Source organism: Lucilia cuprina, chromosome 6 (genome assembly GCF_022045245.1).
Source record: "Lucilia cuprina isolate Lc7/37 chromosome 6, ASM2204524v1, whole genome shotgun sequence".
Lineage (NCBI taxonomy): Eukaryota > Metazoa > Arthropoda > Insecta > Diptera > Calliphoridae > Lucilia > Lucilia cuprina.
The window spans coordinates 62,187,102-62,208,458 of NC_060954.1; the positions used below are offsets into that span (position 1 = coordinate 62,187,102).

Genomic DNA, 21,357 nt, shown 5'->3' on the forward strand with positions numbered 1-21,357 from the left:
GTTTGTTATCTCATACGGATGAACATTTATGAAATAGATTTTTTAATTGTGTTTATAAGAAAAATTTTTGTTAAATAAAAAGTTTTCTTACAAAATGAACTTTTTTTACAAAAAGTTCTTTTTTAAATAATTAGATTTTTTAATTTTTTACGAAAAGAGCTTATTTAGGAAAAGCTTTTTCTTTAAAGAAATTTTTTACAAAAATAGTTAAAAACAATTCATCAAAAAAAAAAAATCTTACAAAAAGACCTCTTTTACGAAAAAGGTTTCTTACAAAAAGACCTCTTTTACAAAAAAGCTTTCTTGCAAAAAGACCTCTTTTATAAAAAAGCTTTCTTCCAAAAAGCTTATTTACTAAATGCTTTCTTACAAAAATAGCTTTTTTTAAAAAAGCTTCCAAAAATACCTATTTTGTAAAAAAGCTTTCTTACAAAAAGCTTCCCAAAAGAGCTTTTTTATAAAAAGAGACTTTTTACAAAAAGCTTTCTTACATAAAGAGAATGTTTTGTTTAAGCTCAAATGTTAATATAAAATATTGTCAGATTTAAGTTATTAATTTTGTTCCTCTTTTTTAGGTACTCCATTGGCCTGAAATCTCTACAGGTATTTATCTGAAAACTTATTTAATTAACTTTAAACAAAATACACATTTTCTATTCAATTTGTTCTTTTTGTTTATTATATGTATTTTATTTATTTTGTATCGAAATATCTAAATCGTTGTTTTTACATTTAAAATTATACATACATATTTGGTAGTTTCTATTGTTTTATATATTTATTCTTTGTTGTTGTTTTGTTATAATTTCTTTAGTAACTTTTCGCCTAGTTTGAGTTTGAAAACATTGAAAATAAAATATATGGGTCTTTAAATATTTGGAACACATTAATCAAAAAGGAAATATTAAAATGAAGTCAAGTCATTTACTATTTCAGAATGTTTGTGTTTTATTATGTTAGTTGGTTTACCGCAAAACCGTCTAATTATCACAAACAAACTAAAAAGGACTCTCTTATTCTCTAACTCTTTATAAACTTTGTAAAACAAAATCAAAATTATTTTAAACAAATTCTTAGAATTCGTAGACAATTTTTGTTGTTTACCAAGTATACTTAAGAAGTTTAAGTAAAAATGATTCGCTAATTAAAATTAAATTAAGTTTTAAATGTCGTTCGTTAGTTGCTTGAAAATAAAAATACGAAAGAAAAACGCAATATGAAAGAGAAATTGTTTTTAAAAAGAGTAAAATTTAAAAGAGTCCCGATAATGTGCTAATTTTTATCATAAATAATCAATTTATAAAAGAAAGAGAAAACAAATGTTAATTAAAATGTTCGTAAAATTGAATGATAATTTTAAAAATCCAAAAGACACCGTCAATGATACAACTGTGCTTTTGATCTCTAGCAAGAAGAAAAAGAAAGTTTAGCTTTTTGAAGTTTGTTAACAAAAATCAAAAATTAGTTTACAAATTAATAAATTAAAAATCCTTTAAGCCACAGCTAAAACATATCACGATTGTTTGGGATGTTGTGGTGGCGGTGGTGGTGCTGGTTTAAAACATTGTAATAAAAAGGCGGTGTACAAGACGAAGGCCACAGACAAAGCTATCAAAGCATACATGAATATATTCAATTCTGGTTGGCGGAAACGATTTTTGCGCAACCATTCTAAAACCTCATCTTCAGATAGGAGATCACCTGTTGAAAGTAGAAAAAAAGATAACAATTATTTAAAATATTATTGATTTTAAATAGGAGTTTACCTCTATAAATGCTAGGGAATCTTCTTCTGAAGTAGACCATAGCTGGCAGTTTGGTAACACCCCATTTCTTGGCATAACGAGAATCGGCCATTTTAACAAATGTTATATCCAAGTTATCCGTTTCACTATCAATATTTTCCAATTTTTCCAATGCAGCGATCGATTCTTGTTGATTGTGTTCATCTTGGATTAGAAAAAAGTAAAATATATATACATTCTTGTAAAAAATTGCTTGTTTTGCAAACAAAACTTACAGAAAAAAACAGTTATAAATTCATTTTCCTCTAGCAGTTTATCCAACATTTTACGATTGACTTCTTCGATTTCGTTTTTAATTTCGAAAACATCTTGTGATGTCAGCCATGTTATGATCTTATCATGTTGGTGGAGATCACCATCGTATAACACAGGAACTTGTTTTCTAAAAAGCCGAAACCCCATTAAAAATTTTAAGTTTCAATTCGTCAGCACACCTAAAACTTACCTAAAATACACCAATGAAGGTATATTTACAACATCGTATTTTTTGGCAGCTTCAACACTAGCAATTTTAACAAAATCAATGCCAAACATATCTGCTTCACCATCGATTTCCTCTAATTCTTCCAAAATTTCCTCACATTCGGCACAATCTTCATCATCTTTAAATATAAAGACAAAATAATTTTACTTTCTTTTGTAAGTTAAAAATATTTTTTTAACTTACAAAAGAATACCACCAATAAAGTGGATTCAGCCATTAATCTCTCCAACATACGCTCATTGACCTCTTCAATTTCATCGGCCAATTCACGATTGTCATCATCGATAAGCCATTCCAAAACCGATTGTTCATTTTGTAAATCACCCTCGAATAACAAGGGATTGCCATTTCTGAAGAGAAAGAAAAATAAATAAATTTTAATTCAAGTACAATATTATCAAGTATTAAAAACTTTTACCTGAAGTAAACCAAAGCTGGGAATGTTTTAATAGAATAACGTTTTGCTAGTTGTGGATCTTGTATTTTAACCATGTGTATACCAAAAACATCACATTCATCATCGATCAATTCCAGACCCTCCAAAATTTGATCACAAATATTGCAATTGATTTTATCTGGAAATATATATTGAAATTTATTATACTTTTTCTTTTTATTATGTGATAAGGAGATTAAGGCCTTGTCTTCTTAAAGTATTATTTCCATGATGCGTTACATTTAGAAGTTGGGGTTAATGGCGCTTTGTTGAAGTGGTAGTAGTAGTAACAAAAAAAAAGCTTTTAGAAAACGTCAAAAATTAAGGTATTCGTTACCAAACTAAATAGACGGATTTGTTTTTTTTTTTTTAAAGCCTTTTTATGGAGTAGATATTATTTGTATAAAATATACATACATACACATACATATAAAACGATTTAAGATATGGAATTGCAAAATATTTCTTTGTTTTTTATATTTACAAATTACTTATAAATGTTGAAAATTTATCCAAAAATGTTAAAATTTGTAGTATTGTGAAAAATTTGGATTCAATCATTATTATAGAAATCTAAAGCATACATTTTTACAAGGATTCTGTAAAACCAATGAGATTTCGAAGAAAATAATCAGTTATTCAACCTTTAAAATTACCAAATACACATAAAACTATCGAAACACTGATTGAGCAGCGCTGAGTCAGAATCTGGTCTCAGAATTTATTGATCGCATCAGATTTTCTGGATTTGGTATCATTTTTGCCCATATTTGAGAAGCTAAAACTTAGAAAATTTTATATTTTTTATGAAATCTATTATGCGATCTGAAAGTTCAATCATGTTAACCGAGTCTAGTCTATAGTCTAATGTATTGTCTAGTCTATAGGCTTGTATATAGTCTAGTGTATAGTCTTGTTTATAGTCTAGTCTAGTGTATTGTCTAGTGTACAGTTTAGTGTATAATCTTGTTTATAGTATTGTATATAGTCTAGTCTATTTTATAGTCTAGTCTTTAATCTGTAGTCTAGTATATAGTCCAGTCTATAGTCTAGTCTATAGTCTAGTCTGTAGTCCAGTCTATTGTCTAGTCTATAGTCTAGTCTATAGTCTATAGTCTAGTCTATAGTCTAGTCTATAGTCTAGTCTATAGTCTAGTATATAGTCTAGTCTATAGTCTATAGTCTAGTCTATAGTCTAGTCTATAGTCTAGTCTATAGTCTAGTCTATAGTCTAGTCTATAGTCTAGTCTATAGTCTAGTCTATAGTCTAGTCTATAGTCTAGTCTATAGTCTAGTCTATAGTCTATAGTCTAGTCTATAGTCTAGTCTATAGTCTAGTCTATAGTCTAGTCTATAGTCTAGTCTATAGTCTAGTATAGTCTATAGTCTAGTCTATAGTCTAGTCTATAGTCTAGTCTATAGTCTAGTCTATAGTCTAGTCTATAGTCTAGTCTATAGTCTAGTCTATAGTCTAGTCTATAGTCTAGTCTATAGTCTAGTCTATAGTCTAGTCTATAGTCTAGTCTATAGTCTAGTCTATAGTCTAGTCTATAGTCTAGTCTATAGTCTAGTCTATAGTCTAGTCTATAGTCTAGTCTATAGTCTAGTCTATAGTCTAGTCTATAGTCTAGTCTATAGTCTAGTCTATAGTCTAGTCTATAGTCTAGTCTATAGTCTAGTCTATAGTCTAGTCTATAGTCTAGTCTATAGTCTAGTCTATAGTCTAGTCTATAGTCTAGTCTATAGTCTAGTCTATAGTCTAGTCTATAGTCTAGTCTATAGTCTAGTCTATAGTCTAGTCTATAGTCTAGTCTATAGTCTAGTCTATAGTCTAGTCTATAGTCTAGTCTATAGTCTAGTCTATAGTCTAGTCTATAGTCTAGTCTATAGTCTAGTCTATAGTCTAGTCTATAGTCTAGTCTATAGTCTAGTCTATAGTCTAGTCTATAGTCTAGTCTATAGTCTAGTCTATAGTCTAGTCTATAGTCTAGTCTATAGTCTAGTCTATAGTCTAGTCTATAGTCTAGTCTATAGTCTAGTCTATAGTCTAGTCTATAGTCTAGTCTATAGTCTAGTCTATAGTCTAGTCTATAGTCTAGTCTATAGTCTAGTCTATAGTCTAGTCTATAGTCTAGTCTATAGTCTAGTCTATAGTCTAGTCTATAGTCTAGTCTATAGTCTAGTCTATAGTCTAGTCTATAGTCTAGTCTATAGTCTAGTCTATAGTCTAGTCTATAGTCTAGTCTATAGTCTAGTCTATAGTCTAGTCTATAGTCTAGTCTATAGTCTAGTCTATAGTCTAGTCTATAGTCTAGTCTATAGTCTAGTCTATAGTCTAGTCTATAGTCTAGTCTATAGTCTAGTCTATAGTCTAGTCTATAGTCTAGTCTATAGTCTAGTCTATAGTCTAGTCTATAGTCTAGTCTATAGTCTAGTCTATAGTCTAGTCTATAGTCTAGTCTATAGTCTAGTCTATAGTCTAGTCTATAGTCTAGTCTATAGTCTAGTCTATAGTCTAGTCTATAGTCTAGTCTATAGTCTAGTCTATAGTCTAGTCTATAGTCTAGTCTATAGTCTAGTCTATAGTCTAGTCTATAGTCTAGTCTATAGTCTAGTCTATAGTCTAGTCTATAGTCTAGTCTATAGTCTAGTCTATAGTCTAGTCTATAGTCTAGTCTATAGTCTAGTCTATAGTCTAGTCTATAGTCTAGTCTATAGTCTAGTCTATAGTCTAGTCTATAGTCTAGTCTATAGTCTAGTCTATAGTCTAGTCTATAGTCTAGTCTATAGTCTAGTCTATAGTCTAGTCTATAGTCTAGTCTATAGTCTAGTCTATAGTCTAGTCTATAGTCTAGTCTATAGTCTAGTCTATAGTCTAGTCTATAGTCTAGTCTATAGTCTAGTCTATAGTCTAGTCTATAGTCTAGTCTATAGTCTAGTCTATAGTCTAGTCTATAGTCTAGTCTATAGTCTAGTCTATAGTCTAGTCTATAGTCTAGTCTATAGTCTAGTCTATAGTCTAGTCTATAGTCTAGTCTATAGTCTAGTAGTCTATATAGTAGTCTATAGTCTAGTCTATAGTCTAGTCTATAGTCTAGTCTATAGTCTAGTCTATAGTCTAGTCTATAGTCTAGTCTAGTCTATAGTCTAGTCTATAGTCTAGTCTATAGTCTAGTCTATAGTCTAGTCTATAGTCTAGTCTATAGTCTAGTCTATAGTCTAGTCTATAGTCTAGTCTATAGTCTAGTCTATAGACTAGTCTATAGTCTAGTCTATAGTCTAGTCTATAGTCTAGTCTGTAGTCTAGTCTATAGTCTAGTCTATAGTCTAGTCTATAGTCTAGTCTATAGTATAGTCTATAGCCTATTCTATAGTCTAGTCTACAATCTAGACTGTAGTCTGGTCTATAGTCTAGGCTATAGTCGTGTCTATAGTCTAGTCTATAGTCTAGTCTATAGTCTAGTCTATAGTCTAGTCTATAGTCTAGTCTATAGTCTAGTCTATAGTCTAGTCTATAGTCTATTCTATAGTCTAGCCTATAGTCTAGTCTATAGTCTAGTCTATAGTCTATTCTATAGTCTATTCTATAGTCTAGTCTATAGTCTAGTCTATAGTCTAGTCTATAGTCTAGTCTATAGTCTAGTCTATAGTCATTTTTATAGTCTTGTATATGGTCTAGTCTATAGTCTAGTCTGTAGAGTAGTGTATTGTCTAGTATATAGTCTAGAGTATAGTCTTGTTTATAGTCCAATCTATAGTGTAGTGTATTGTCTAGTTTATAGTTTAGTGTATAGTCTTGTTTATAGTCTTGTCTATACTGGAGCATTTAATGATTTATAGACTAATTTATTATAATAATATAATTTATTTGATATAATTTATTTGATATAGAAACACCGCAATTGAATAGTGTAACAACTGAAATCTTCACTCCTTAGCTTGTTTATGCTGTACAACACGGAAGTAAAGTTCGACTAGAGTCGACTAGATAAATACGGACTATTATATGGAGTAGTAAATTCGTTTTATATGTATTAGAAATTTCACTTTAAAGTGATTTTTTTCCATTAAAAAATCCGCTATTTAGGTTGGACACAATTTCAGAGACTAAAAAGAATTAATTCTTTTAAACTTTAAGCATAATCTTTGAAGAAAGAATATTTCTCATGATATTAAATGAACTTAAAATAGAGCAACGTTTAATTAATACACAAACAAAAAATACGAATTAATTCTTTTATATCTCTGTTACACATATCGCTCATTTACATCAATAGTGCGCTAACTCGCAAAATTATATTATAAACAAAAATAGTTTTGAATGTTCAAAGTCATTTTATGATTCTTTAAATGATTTTTATACAAATCAGGTTTTTAGAAATGCAATAAGAATTTCGGTTAAGTCGATATTAAGTAATAGATATTTTAATTAAAATATATAGATTTCTCAAAGATCTGTCTGGTACTTTGTATTTATATAAACCCGAATATTTGGAGTTCTTGCACTCTTGATGTAAATGAGCGATCTGTATAAATACGCGCTGCTGTCTAACTGGCTGGTATTAATACGTATTTATCTATATGTATGAAATTGTTAGAACATTAAGAAAAGAAAAACATGGTAACTGGTTAAAATTAGATTCACATTATGTTTAAGGAACACAAATAGACAAAAGAGAGTAATGGCTGTTATTAGAGTTTTGTTTTTTGTTTTTGTGGAATACCTTGACTTTCGATACGTTTTCTTTTGCGTGAAATGTAATTCTTAAGGAATTGTTTGGATTTATGGGTATTCGAGGAGGAATTATTAAAGTTGACTTCATTATTGGACATGGGTACACAATATGTTCTACAATAAGCAGGTTGTTTATGGCCCTTGCGCTCTGGTGGCACTAAATTCGTGACGTTGATGATATTGGAGCGTATTTTTGTTTGGATGATGTGTTTTTTTTTTGGTTGAATTAAAGTGTAATTTTTTGTGTTGTATATTGGTTTTTATTTTACAATATTTTGGTTTTTATTGAGGGGGGAATTTTTTTTTTATTTGGAAATAAGGGTTTGTTATGAAATGAACCAATTTTAAGAAAAATTTGAAATTATTGAAAAACTTACAGAAATAAACAGCTAAATATTGTGTTTCCTCTACCATGGTTTCCAACATTTGTCTGGTGATCAATTCAATGCGATCTTCTGTCTTTTGGGTGATAAGCCATTGTAGGACTTCCTCTTCTTCTTGTAATTCACCTTAATAAACGATAAAAAATTGAATTGTTATTATGTTTTAAGGGAAATTAAGTTAGATAGCTTACCTTCGAAAACATTTGGTATACCGCTCTCAAAGTATACCAGAGCTGGATAATCATGCACACCATAACCATCGGCTACTGAAAAGTCTTTAGTTTTTACAAACTTAATGCCATGTTTGTCACAGTCATCATCAATGTTTTCCAGTTCCTCCAACACTTTGGTACAAGTTTCACAGCCATCCGTATCTAATGAAAAAGTTGAGTGCCAAAGTTAGTTTTATTAAAAATTTAATCCTGAATTTATAATTTAAAAAAGAAAAAACAAAAGCAAAAAACAGAAAAAGTAAAACACACACACATAGACACAAAGCTAAAGATAATAATAACCAAGCGCAACACAGAACATTAAATTAAAAACTTAAAAAAATTACACTCTAACAAAAATAAAAAAAAAGTTTAGTTCTAGAGGAAGTTTAAATCATTTAGGGCGGTTTGTGTTTAAATTTCAAATAATAAAGAATGATGGAAGATGCTACATTTTGAGGGAGGGAGTGACAAACAATACGAAGAAACATTAAAATTATTTTTAACTAGGTTTCATAATCTAATGGGTAAGGGTCTTAGGGGGGAAAGTTTGTGCTTGAGCTAGAATATAATATTGTAGGGGTACGAGTGATTTAATGCCGGTGTAATAATGGGTGGTGGTGGTGGGTGGATATATTTTCGGGGAAATCAAAACAATAACACCACTTAACAACATCATTAGTTTTGTTGTTCTATTCTATTTTATGTTCAGTACCCTCTTCATGTTGTTTAGATGAAGTGGGTGTTGATGGCTCATTGGCTGCTGTGCCCTCAGCTCCGGCTTCACCTCCCTCACCCTCTGTGCCAGCGGCAGCAAAAGCAGCTGCTGCTGCCCCTGCTCCTGGGTCTTGTGCCTGTTGCTCCTTCTCTTTTTTCAGTCTGGCTTTACGTGCCGCCTTCGAATTGCAGATGTCACACTGTGTTTTATTCCCTAGATTATTTTTCGAGTGTAATTTGTTGATTTGGTTTGGGTTCATTTGTTCATTGGAAGTGATGTATTTTTGTTTATAGATTTAAATTTGTGTGTTTTTTTGTTTGTGGAAAATAAAATAGAAATATTTTTAAAGAAGGCTTGAGCAGCTAAATTATAACAATAAAACGTTAAGATTGTTTATTTTTTTTTTAATTTCTTGGTTAGTCACACGTTAGAAGAAGTTGTTCTTGAATTATAAAAAGAGCTGATTATTATTATGATTTTTGTTTTATTTAAAGTTGGTTAATTATAGTTGTTTAAAATTTATATTATTATTATTGGATATTAATTATTATTATTTACTTTATCATCTTTTACGTTGATTATAACAATAAAAGCTGTAACCTTTTTGCGCAAAAGTGTAACAAGAAATAATATAAAATGTACTTTTAAACTTAAAGTATTGTAACTGCTTCTTCTGTACTTATTATTGATTTTCTTTATTTCCGCCCAATTTAATACAACTTTTATTACTTTTGTTTGGAACAACTTTTGAAATATGTTTTGAAAAATACAAAACTGTCTGCTTTTAACTAAGTGTGTATTTGTATCAGATAATGAGTAAACAAAATAAATTCGAAGCCTAAAACTGATTTCTATCTCTAAGCTATCAATCAATGTATCGTAAGTCAAATCAACATTTTATATTATTCATGCCACCAAAACGATTACAACTTGTTAATAAAATGTTTATACAAGAAAAATTATTAAAAACCTCACACAATTTCTGGAGGTAATACTTACAGAAATAGACAGCAATGGAACCAGATTCTTCAATTAAATTAATAAGTTTTTCGCCTTCAAGATCTTCGATAACATCTCCACTTGGATCCTTTTGCGTGAGTAACCAAGTGAGGATTTGTTCTTCTTCATAAAGATCTCCTAATGAGAAAAAAATTAAAAAAAAACATAAACCATTTTAGTAATTTTCCTCATTTATTAAAATTTATTATAAATCTTAAAGAAATTTCCTTAAAAATATCTTACCGGCGTAAATGACTGGTTCCTTTGAAGTTGGCTTAAAGAATACAATGGCGGGCAAAGCAAACACACCCATTTCCTTGGCCATTTGTTTATCATCGATTTTAACAAAGTCAATGCCCGCTTTATCGGCCTCATCGTCAATGTGCTCTACCTCAGCCAAGACACGTGGACACTGCTTGCAATCTTCACTGTCTTTGGGGTTTAAAAATAATAAAAATATAGAATTAAAATCATATTAAATTAATTTCATATTAATATTCAGTCTTGACGTAAAGACCCATAATAATGGTAAAACTTTGAGGCCTTTAAACAGAATTGATTCTTCTTCAATATTTATTGTTCCTTAAGTTTTGTTCATTTGTTCAACAAACTAACACTTGTGGCAATACGAATACAATGGATCGACCACAAGGGCTTTTCCATATGAGACTCAACTAAAGTTAATTTAGTTTATCAGTGCAAAGATCTGATGTTTGACTCTAACCTGAGTCTCTGGTAGAGGAATACACAACGGGTCGGATATATTTAAACTTTTTCTCGATATATCAAGTTAAACAGTTTATACAGATCCTAATTAGACCCTAAATAACATCACCCTTTGTCTTAGACGGATACTTACAAAATATCACCGCTAGATAATCCGAAGATTTGCGTATTTTTTCAAACATTTTACGATTGACTTGTTCAATATGATCGGTCATTTCCATATTGGCAGGACTTGTTAGCCAATCTAAAACTTCTTCCTCATCATCAATGTCACCATCATAGTTAATATATTTTCCTTTGCGGAAATAGGTAATACCGGGTGGATTACGGAAACCATATTTCTTGGCCATTAATTTGTCATGACATTTTACAATTTGTATACCATATTCCGAGGCCTCATCATCGATCAATTCAATGTGACGTAAAACTCTTGGGGAATCGGGATCATCTTCTTTATCTGCAAGAGATAGAAACCATATAGAAATTAAAATTTTTTAAATATTATTTTCTTTTAAAGTTAAAAAAATTATAGAAATTTAAAAACAGTTTAGAAAGTTATATTTTTTTTAGTTAATTAATTTCTGAGCAGTTACAGTTTTTTTTTCGTTTTTATTTTTAGTAAAAATAAATAAAATTAACTAAGTAGTAAAAGAAACTAATTGAAAATCTAGTAATATTAAGTAGAATTAACGTTGTTACGAGTTCAAGAAGTAGTAGAAGAAACTTTTATTGTTGTAAATAGTAGAAAGAAAATTCGCTTAAAGTTTTGTGTTCATGATTTGCTAGTTAAATTTCTTTCAGTATAAAAATTAATTGTAAAATAGTTAAAATTGTTTTGTTTGTTTTTTTAGTGGATTTTGTGTTTACTTACAAAATACTACCGCCAAAAAGTCTTTGGAGCCGATATATTCAAATAATGTTTCACGATCGATTAACTCAATACTTTCATCGGCTTTTTGTTCCAATATCCATTTGAATACCTCATTTTCATCTTCCATATTACCTAAAGTTTTTGTATTTAATATAAAAAAAATTAAATTTATATATTATTAAATATTTAAAGTTTGTTATTAATTTTATTAAAGATTTTTTGCTTCAAGACATACCTGTGGTACTGCAGTGTTTTAATTTAAAAAAAATCAATCAAAATGTTTTTGCTTTAATTACACCCTGTATTAGTTTGGATTAAATTTTAATTATATTTAAAGTTATATAAAGGAGAGAATTTTCCGAAAACATTCTAGTCAGCTTTTTTCGAAAGTACAGGTTGGTAAATACCTTTCCTTCTTTTCTCAAATTTAAAAATGTTGCCCTGAAGTTGAATGTTGCATTATTTGATCTGCATTTTATCTAGAGCAGTGAAACGCATTGAGCTCTCTTATACTCATTCTTTACTTGTACTTGTACACATGTATAAAAAACATACAAAACCAGTCAGAGAACCAATTTTTTTAATCTCTGGCTTTCGTTGATCTAGCGATAGTGATCAGTGATTACAAAAGTTTTTGAGAGAGAGTGAGAGAGAAAGGTAGATTTTTTTTTGAAATGGCGTCAATTACTTTAGAAAAATATTTTTAAAAAATTATTCTCATACGATTTATAAAAAAAAAATAAAATTGTTTATTTAATAAATAAACAATAATATTTATAGATCCAAATGTAATCATAATTCTTAAATTCAAAGTCAACGACATGCCTGATTATTTCATTTTTTATATAATAATCTATTTATTGTTGTTTTCCTTATCCATTCCATTCCATTTGGCAAAATCTCAATAGATTTCTCCACATTAGTTGAGGGTGGGCGTATGTTTTTTTGTTTTACCATTAACCTGTTCAATTCTTATTCAGGGTCTTGTACCGTATTTTTTGTTGTTATATTTTGATTTCATTACTTTATTGTGTTATAAACTCTATAAAATTTATTTCATCTTTTTGTATGTGTTTAGACTAAATCTATTTATAACTTTTTTTAAGATTTTAAAATCCTATTTTATTTTCCATTTAAACAATAACAATACCTGTTGGCAAAAAAGAAAAATTCTTTGAAAATAAACAAAAGGAAAACTTATATATTTTATATAAAATATTTTGAGGTGTTTTCATTTTTACAATCTGTGTGTATGTGTGGTTTTCAGCAAACAAATTAAATAAACAATATTGTTTGCTTAAACATAAATTAAATTATTATAAAAATTTTTTAAAATGGTAGAAAAAATAAAATAAAAAAATAATTAAATTCCACAAGCTTTAGGTATTAAATTATTTTCTGAATTGTTCAAACATTTGACCCTTAAGAGAAAATTTTTCAAAATTGTTTTCTAATTTCTGCTATTCTGAGGAACATATTTTAATGTTTCTTTTCGATATCAAAATATTTCAATTTTATTTTAGATTTGAAAATTTGTCGAAGTTTATAATGTTTTATCGCACAGTTTGCGTATCCTATGATATTAATGAAGCTACTCAGAAATGGAAATTTGCTACGATCAATATAAGTCCGACTTTTATACAAAATTGTTAAAATGATACGCAAATGAAGGCTAGTCGCAAATAGATTTTTATAAACTTGAACCGATTTCATCCTTCATTATCTTAGATTCTCGCTACTTACCACATATAGTTGCGAACACAAAAATGCAACTATGGATCATATTTCCATCGCTATGTCTGTTTCAAAATAACGTTTACCGACCCATTATTCAACTCTGGAGAAAAGAAAATCTGTGCCTAAAGTTAGACTACTAATTGGCGTAATCAAATCCCCCGTATTCTTTGGATAGGTGTTCTGTGGAGATTTTGAAAATAAATTTGCAAATTCTAAATGGTGGATTTGATTTTAATGCTTAAATTTGAATCTTTTAAAGACAATTGAGACTGGGCCAAAGGTCATAATTCGATTTCAGATATTTTTGTTAATATGAGATTTTATTAAATCGGAATAACCATTAATTTTCTGAAAGAGGTTTTATATGGGGGATTGGAACAAATATGGACTAATCCCGATAATATGTGCTGAATAGATTTGTATTTATATAATATTTGTTTGTGCTAAATTTCATCGCATATTAGTGTTAATAAGTGAATTGTGGATATTCTAGTCACTTTGTAAAGAGGTTAGAGTCAAATAAGGATTTCAAAAGAGATTCTGAGTCAATCGGTATACTTGAAGGTGTATATAGTGCTAATATTTTAGTGTGTTTCAAACATCGGCATAAACATCGGCCTACTCCTATTGGAGTAGGATATAAAAATGCTAGCTCTATCGAAATTCAGACTTTGTACCGTAGTTTAATTTAAGATTAAAAGCGAACGAAAAGAAGCGATATGAAAAACTTACAGTATCGGTCATATAGCAAGCTAACCGAGCAACCTTTCAGCATTATTATTTACGATTTAATTACTTTATGAATTATTTAATTTTGATAGAAATATAGGAACATGGAGACTTGGGTTTATTAAAGACTAAAATCCACACAGCTTTTTAATAACCTATCCTTATAAACAGCGTGAACGTTAATGTCATTTATAAGGGTCTCCTTCAATGTATTTATTACAATTAAAACAGTATTCTAGATAAAGTTTGTATATGAAATGGGTTAAAACGTTGACCAATATTCCAGACTTCTACCTTTTGCCTATTTGACACCATAAAGTGCTTTTAACAGGAGTGGTTCAGTTGTAAAATACAATATAAATGTGTCAAGTTTATATACAAGATAAATTTGATTATTTTGACTTATTCAGATATAATCTCTAAAACCATAATGATAAATTTTCTATAGACTATATCTAAATAAACCCAAAACTAAGTTTATGACATATTTGGTTTATACTTCGGGAACATGCTTTAAAGGGGGAACTCTTTATATTAAAGTCATCAAGGTAAATTCGATTTGACTCAACTTAAGCATTGAGATTTTAATATTATGTTTCTTGTGGGGAACCCAACGGAATAATGGACCCAAAACAATTCCTTAGCTAAGACAGAACATAAACTACTTAACTTTTTGGGAATATGAGTAAAAATCATTAATATATTTATGTAAACATGCAAAGAACTACAAATAACTACTAATTAAATACATTACAAGCCAGGCATTACTTAACTACCTCTAAGTAATGCATGTGGTATACAAACTACTGTAGCAATGTCAAAGTTTTAAGCTGGTATTAGGATTTAATAAATAAAGTTAAAAGCCCTAGTTTTGCTCGATAGCAAAATATATAATCAGGGACAAAATAATAATTTGAGCTAAAAACATACTAAGAGGAAAAAGAATGCATACCAAAAAAGCCAGTAAATAATTATATATTCACAATGTTGTTGTTGTTTTTTTTAAATAAATTTACAATTTAGTAAATATCCATTATGACAATTCTTTTAGTTTATACAAAAATTTATTTCAAAATTTTAACTTTTATTTTAAAATTTAAATTTAACATGACTTTATTCTCATCTTTACAATTTTTAAACAATTCTTTAGATTTATTAAAAAGAGTTATATTTATATTAAACAGTTTTTTTTGTTTACCTAAAAATGACTTTATTTAAAATATTTTAAAAGATTAACAAAATTTTCCTTTAAATTGAATAAAGTCTTACAAATATATTTAATTATAAAAAGCCTTTAAAGCTTATTTACACTCAAAGAAATAGTTTTAGCAATTGTGTTGCTATGTTTTATTATATTTATTCTTTGAGTGTATTACAAAGTTTTTTTTTTAATATTTATATAAAATTTTAATTCGATATTTTAAATATCGATAACAATTATTATAGATTTTTTTTTGGTGTAAATATAAAAATGTAAAACTTTAAAAATTTTATTTAATTTACAAAGGAATTATTTTTTAAATTAGTTACAATATTTGAACTGTAGTCTTAAGCAACTAATTTACGGTTTGAATAGTTTGTTTTTAAAATGGTTTCCATGTTTTTTAAATAAAATTATTAAATGTATTTACATTTTTATTTTTGTTTAATATTTATATATAAAATAAAAAAATAATAACTAAAAACAAAGTTTTACTAAATTTAATCAAAACTAAGTTTGATTTTTTATACATTTGTCCAATTCACAATGGGCGTCGTAGGATACAACGTTACAAAGATGATTATGAATTGAACAATTGTTTTTTAAATGATCTTTAACAAAAATATATTTATAGTTTAATAGAAATAATAATAAATTAACAAAATATTAACTAAAGTTTAAATAATGTCTGCGTTCTTTTTTTTTTTTTCAAAAAGTAACTTTAACAAAATTTTACAAAAAATAAAATATTTATTTAAAATTAAAAAAAAATATATATATATGCACGTTTCAAGCGAGTTTTAATGAGATTTAAAGTTGTGTAAATATTTAGAAAAATGAAAAAGTAGTATCAAATAATAGTAGTATTTAGTTACAGTGTAGTAAAATAGTATCAAAAAAATAGAGTGTAAATTATTTATATCAAAAATAGTTTGCAGTAGTAGTAGTAGAATTAAAAAAAAGAAAAACAATTGACCAATTCACAATTGGCGTTGTATGTTGTAATTATTTGTTATTTCGAAATCAAATCTATAATATGATATACAACAATACAACACCGATTGTGAATTGAACACATTTATATATTAACAAATAAACTGCTTTAAGATTTGAACAACATTAAGATTTTCATAATTTGAATTATCAAACAGCATTTAAAGAAGTTGTGATAGAAGTAGTACAACGTATAGTATGGCAACAAAATGCATACAAAAGAAAAAAACTATTTTTAACAGAAATTTTATTGAGTTGCTGTGCTTAGTACAAGAGCAAAAGGTTCAAAGAGTTCATAACAAGTTTAATTGATATTATTAATTGATTAATTAATTAAGTTTTCATCTAAGTTAGTGAGTTGTATTGGTGGTTGGTCGGCCGGTGTCTAGAACGAACAATCCAAAAATAAACAAAGCCATGGTTGGTTGCTCTATGGATGTAACTTAATGGTTGAAAAATTTTGATACCGAAAAAAACTCTTGCTTGCAATTAATTTGTGTTTTGTATTCAAATTTGTGTATTTTTTTGAAAATAATTTTGAATTTGTATGGCGGTTAATATTTAAAAGTTTAGTGTGTGTTTTTTTTGCGTGCGGGTGAATTTCGAATTTTGATTTTGTTTGTTTTGTATTTATTTCATTTTTAGTCAATCGAATTTCCTTACTCCTACAGCGAGATATCCTGAAAAATGAGGTCATATAAATGTTTTAGTCGATTGTGCAAATAATTTATGCCTATAAGAAAAAAAAAAAGAAAGAAAAGAGAAGAAAAAAAAGAAACACAATAGAAGAAAATAGACAAAACTCATGGATTCTAAGAATTTTTACTAACAAATTTTTATTCATAACTTTCCAACAAATGCTTGTTGGAAGAGCATTTGAAGTTGTTGCTAAACACAAAAAAAATCTACCAAACAAGAAATTTGCCAAAATCAAACGTACCGGTTTTAACATTCAATTTATCATCGTTTTTAGCAAGAGTCTTTTTCGAGGTGGTAGCAGATTTTGAGGCGGGCTTAATGGTGGGTAATTTTTCAGCTTTAGGGGCGGGTTTGTTGCTGGTCTTATGTTTGGCATAGGAAACCTTAACCAAGGGCTCTTCAGTGCTGTCATCGTCATCATCGTCGTCGTCCTCATCGTCATCATCTTCATCGGAATCGACTACTACGGGTTTCTTAGCCGCTTTAGGGGCAGGTTTTTTCGATTTTTGGCTTTTGTTTTTGCTGGCAGTGGAGGTTTTTGTGTTGCTTACGGGTGTGGAATCGGGAGTGCCGAATTGGAAGTTGCCTTGTTGTCTTTTGCCTCCCTCGCTGGCAGCTGTGTGTCCGATTCTTTGAGCAGTCATTTTAGGAACTTTAGTTGATTTTTCCAATTTTGTTGGACAGCATTGGAATGGTTTATAATTATCGGGCGCGTTATTGTTACCACGCTTGGCTGAACGGCCTTCTTGACCCAATCCAACATAGAAACATTCGTCATCTGTTGGCAAATTAAACAAAAACATTTTGTCAGATTCATACATTTTAGTTGAAAATATTTTATTTTTATTGTTTAATTGTAATTTAAACAATTATTTCATACAATTTTAGAACTTTTTGCTATTTTTTAGTCAATTTATTATTTTATTTTATTTTTTTTTTTTTAGAAGATTAAATTAAATTTCCATATAAAAAGACAGTGAAAAAAGTTAGTAAATTAATTTCAACATTTAAATTTTTTCTTTATAGATAAAGAAAAAAACAAAAGTATTATTTATTTACTGCATTTACAAAGTTTTTATAATTGTGTTTTATAAATTCTTTTAATTATTTTCATATTATTAAAAAAGCGTGCTTTCTTTTTTTTTGTTTTTGTTGTTTTTGTTTTCTTCATTGTCAAACAAAAATTATAATGCAAAATAACATTTTAAATAATAAAATTCCATAAGAAATAGAATAAAATATTAAAGAACAAGTAAATTATTTAAACAAAAACTAATAACTGACAAAATGCTTTTGTTGCTGACATTCGTTTCTTTTCTTACTTTCATTCTTTCTTGGTTTTAAACGTAAACGATTCGTTAAAGAATTAACTAATAAATAATTTTTTTGTTGTTACAATCAATTTATAGCCATTGTTTTTGGTTTTGGTTATTTACAATCATTACAAGTCAATAAGTGTGTGTGATTTTTATTTCTCTTTTTTAATTAAATTTTAAATATATATTTTTAGCAAAAAACTATAAAATACCTAAAATTACAAATTGTTTATTTTCGTTACAGATTTTTGTTTTTGTTTATTTCATTTTAAATAATTGTTTTAAATAATAAATTTTATAAACAAAAAGAATTGTCATAAGCAAAGTTTTCATTTAATGTTTGTTAAAAAACAATATTAATTAATTATATATTTAATAAATTTTTTTATTTTTTTTAATTTTTTTTTAAACAAAACATTGTGTCAGCTATGTTTTTCTGAATTTATAAAAAATATATTTTTTTATTAATTATTAAAGGTTTTGAGTAATTTCTAAGAAAAAAATTAGATGAATTTTTAAGAAATATTTTACAAATTAGAAGTGCATTAAATTGAATGTAGAGTGTGTGATTTCAATAAAAAATTATCATGCATTTAAGTAAAGAAATATTTATATAAATATTAATAAAAGGGAAAGGGCGGGAAATTTTTATTGATAAAAATATTTGAACACAGTGTCGTTTGTTTTTCTCTCATTAGATCTCTGAGTTACGCTTTTTTCGAATTCAATTTAAAGTCTATAGCTCAGTCTATATTCTATAGTCTATAGTCTAGTCAATACTATTTTCTATAGTCTACTCCATAGTCTATTCTACAATCTAGTATGTAGTGTAGTCTATAGTCTATCTATAGTCCAGTCTATGGTCTAGTCTATAGTTAAGACTAGTTTATAATTTAGTCTATAGACTAGTTTATAGTCTAGTCTATAATCTTGTTTATAGTATAATTTTTTGTCTTGTTTATAGTTTAGTCTAAAGTCTAGTCCATAGTCTTATCAATAGTCTAGTCTATAGTCTAGTGTATAGTCTATTCTATAGTCTAGACTATAGTCTATTCTATAGTCTATTCTATAGTCTAGACTATAGTCTATTGTCTTGTCTATAGTCTAGTCCATAGTCTAGTCTATAGTCTAGTGTATAGTCTAGTCTATAGTCTAGTACATAGTCTAGTCCATAGTCTAGTCTACAGTCTAGTCTACAGTCTAGTGTATAGTCAAGTCTATAGTCTAGTCTAAAGTCTAGTCTATAGTCTAGTCTATAGTCTGGTCTATAGCCTAGTCTATAGCCTAGTCTATAGTCTAGTCCATAGTCTAATCTATAGTTTAGTCTTTAGTCTGCTCTATAGTCTAGTCTATAGTATAGTCTACAGTATAGTCTATAGTATAGTCTATGGTCTAGTCTATAGTGTAGTCTATAGTCTAGTCTATAGTCTATAGTATAGTCTATAGTATAGTCTATAGTCTAGTCTATAGTATAGTCTATGGTCTAGTCTATAGTATAGTCTATGGTCTAGTCTATAGTGTAGTCTATAGTCTAGTCTATAGTATAATCTATAGTCTAGTCTATACTGTAGTCTATAGTCTAGTCTAAACTGTAGTCTATAGTCTAGTCTATAGTCTAGTCTATAGTCTAGTCTATAGTCTAGTCTATAGTCTAGTCTATAGTCTAGTCTATAGTCTAGTCTATAGTCTAGTCTATAGTCTAGTCTATAGTCTAGTCTATAGTCTAGTCTATAGTCTAGTCTATAGTCTAGTCTATAGTCTAGTCTATAGTCTAGTCTATAGTCTAGTCTATAGTCTAGTCTATAGTCTAGTCTACAGTCTAGTCTATAGTCTAGAATATAGTCTAGTCTATAGTCTAGTCTATAGCCTGGTCTATAGTCTAGCCTATAATCTAGTCTATTGTCTAGTATATAGTCTAGTCTAAAACCTAGTGTATAGTCTAGGCTTTAGTATAGTATAGTCTATAGTGTATAATCTAGTCTATAGTATTTTCTCTTTTTTTATACTACAATCTAGTCAAAAGTCTATGGTCTGGTCTATAGCCTAGTCTCTAGTCCAGTCTTTTGTGTAATCTACAGTCTAATCTATAGTCCAGTTTATGGTGTTGTTTGTAGCCTAGGGTATAGTCCCGCCTGTAGTCTATTCTATAGTCTAGTTCTAAAATGTTAATCTGTTTTGATTTCTAATATGATTAGTACGAAAGTGAGTGCGTTTATAAGTCGGTTTTAATTTTTTGAATCTTAAGTTTGAATCTCTAATTTCATTTCTTAATAGCCCATCGAAAAAAGCGATCTTGGGATGTCATAGTGCTCTAGAACAGAAATGTAGCACAAATTCACTTTACTTATGAAAGAAAAATCATTTCAAGGCATAAACATAAAGCCATATTTTACAAATCTTAACAGATTAATCTTTATAAATTTCGTGATCTCAACTCAGAGACATTATTTTCGAAACAATAAAACACTGTGCTAAAATACAGATATTTTCAATGGCGTCAATAAGTTGTTTAAGGGAAAGCTAATAACTTTCTAAAAATATCAAAAAAGAAAACTAAATAAAAGTAAAAAAAATAATTATATATAAAAAATCATCAATACCTAAGAGATACGTTTAATGAGAAGTTTGCTTTAAGTAAAAATTTATCCAAATAAACAAAGTTTCAGTCTTTTTGATTTGAGAAGAAAGAAGTAAATAATAATAAGAAATGCAGAAGATTTGCAGAGCGTTCGATTTATTTTTGTTTTTTTTTTTGAGAGTAGAATTTAACTTGTAGAATTTTAAAGTCACTCGTTGTAAAATGCTATAAAAATTAGAGCCAAGAAATCAATGCCATTATTTTTGGTAGACAATGATTTAAAATTTTTAAAGCTCCAAATATTAACTTTTTCATAATCTCAACTGTAATTACAAAAAATATTTTATTTTAAATTATTCCAATTTATAAGGGGTGGGAAAAACGGAGGATAGACCTTTTTTTATAAAATTTAATCACTTTTTGGAATAATAAGCACTAGAAACAATAGCACACCCTGTTCAAGTCGGTGGCAACAAAATAAATTCCCTTAGGGATAAAAATTTTGTTTACTTGACAAGGGTGTGATTTCTGGTGCTGCTAGAAGTGTTAGTTTATAAGTCAAGTTAAGTTCACATATAGTATTTTTGTTTATGGGTTAAATTGGTTAATAGTAAATTATTCATTTTTTTTTCATTGTTAACAAGGTGTAAAATTAAGTTTTTGTTTTGAAAAAGCTTACTCTTTTGATTGATTAACCACTGCAGTACACGATTTTCATTTTTGAGATTACCTGCA

The 21,357-nt window shown here is 28.2% G+C and overlaps 1 protein-coding gene across 7 annotated transcripts in view; it reads right to left on the bottom strand.

Moving 5' to 3' along the window:
- Positions 1 to 724: 724 nt before the first annotated feature.
- LOC111677262 overlaps positions 725 to 21,357 on the bottom strand; it is a 46,994-nt gene continuing 26,361 nt past the window's right edge. For 2 of the 7 annotated variants that reach the window (XM_046953694.1, XM_046953693.1), the window contains 13 exons: positions 11,370 to 11,501; positions 10,632 to 10,955; positions 10,016 to 10,204; positions 9,773 to 9,910; positions 8,771 to 8,986; positions 8,035 to 8,217; positions 7,838 to 7,969; positions 2,708 to 2,864; positions 2,473 to 2,639; positions 2,251 to 2,407; positions 2,021 to 2,187; positions 1,767 to 1,949; positions 726 to 1,701 (listed from right to left, as the gene is read on the bottom strand). In XM_046953694.1, coding sequence (XP_046809650.1) covers positions 1,514 to 1,701; positions 1,767 to 1,949; positions 2,021 to 2,187; positions 2,251 to 2,407; positions 2,473 to 2,639; positions 2,708 to 2,864; positions 7,838 to 7,969; positions 8,035 to 8,217; positions 8,771 to 8,986; positions 9,773 to 9,910; positions 10,016 to 10,204; positions 10,632 to 10,955; positions 11,370 to 11,501 — 2,333 coding nt within the window. In that variant the 3' untranslated portion in view covers positions 726 to 1,513. Of the gene's footprint in view, positions 1,702 to 1,766; positions 1,950 to 2,020; positions 2,188 to 2,250; positions 2,408 to 2,472; positions 2,640 to 2,707; positions 2,865 to 7,402; positions 7,618 to 7,837; positions 7,970 to 8,034; positions 8,218 to 8,770; positions 8,987 to 9,772; positions 9,911 to 10,015; positions 10,205 to 10,631; positions 10,956 to 11,369; positions 11,502 to 16,617; positions 16,710 to 16,969; positions 17,507 to 21,301; positions 21,353 to 21,357 lie in introns of those variants that run through there. The other 5 variants (XM_046953697.1, XM_046953698.1, XM_046953695.1 and 2 more) reach the window with 5 other exon arrangements.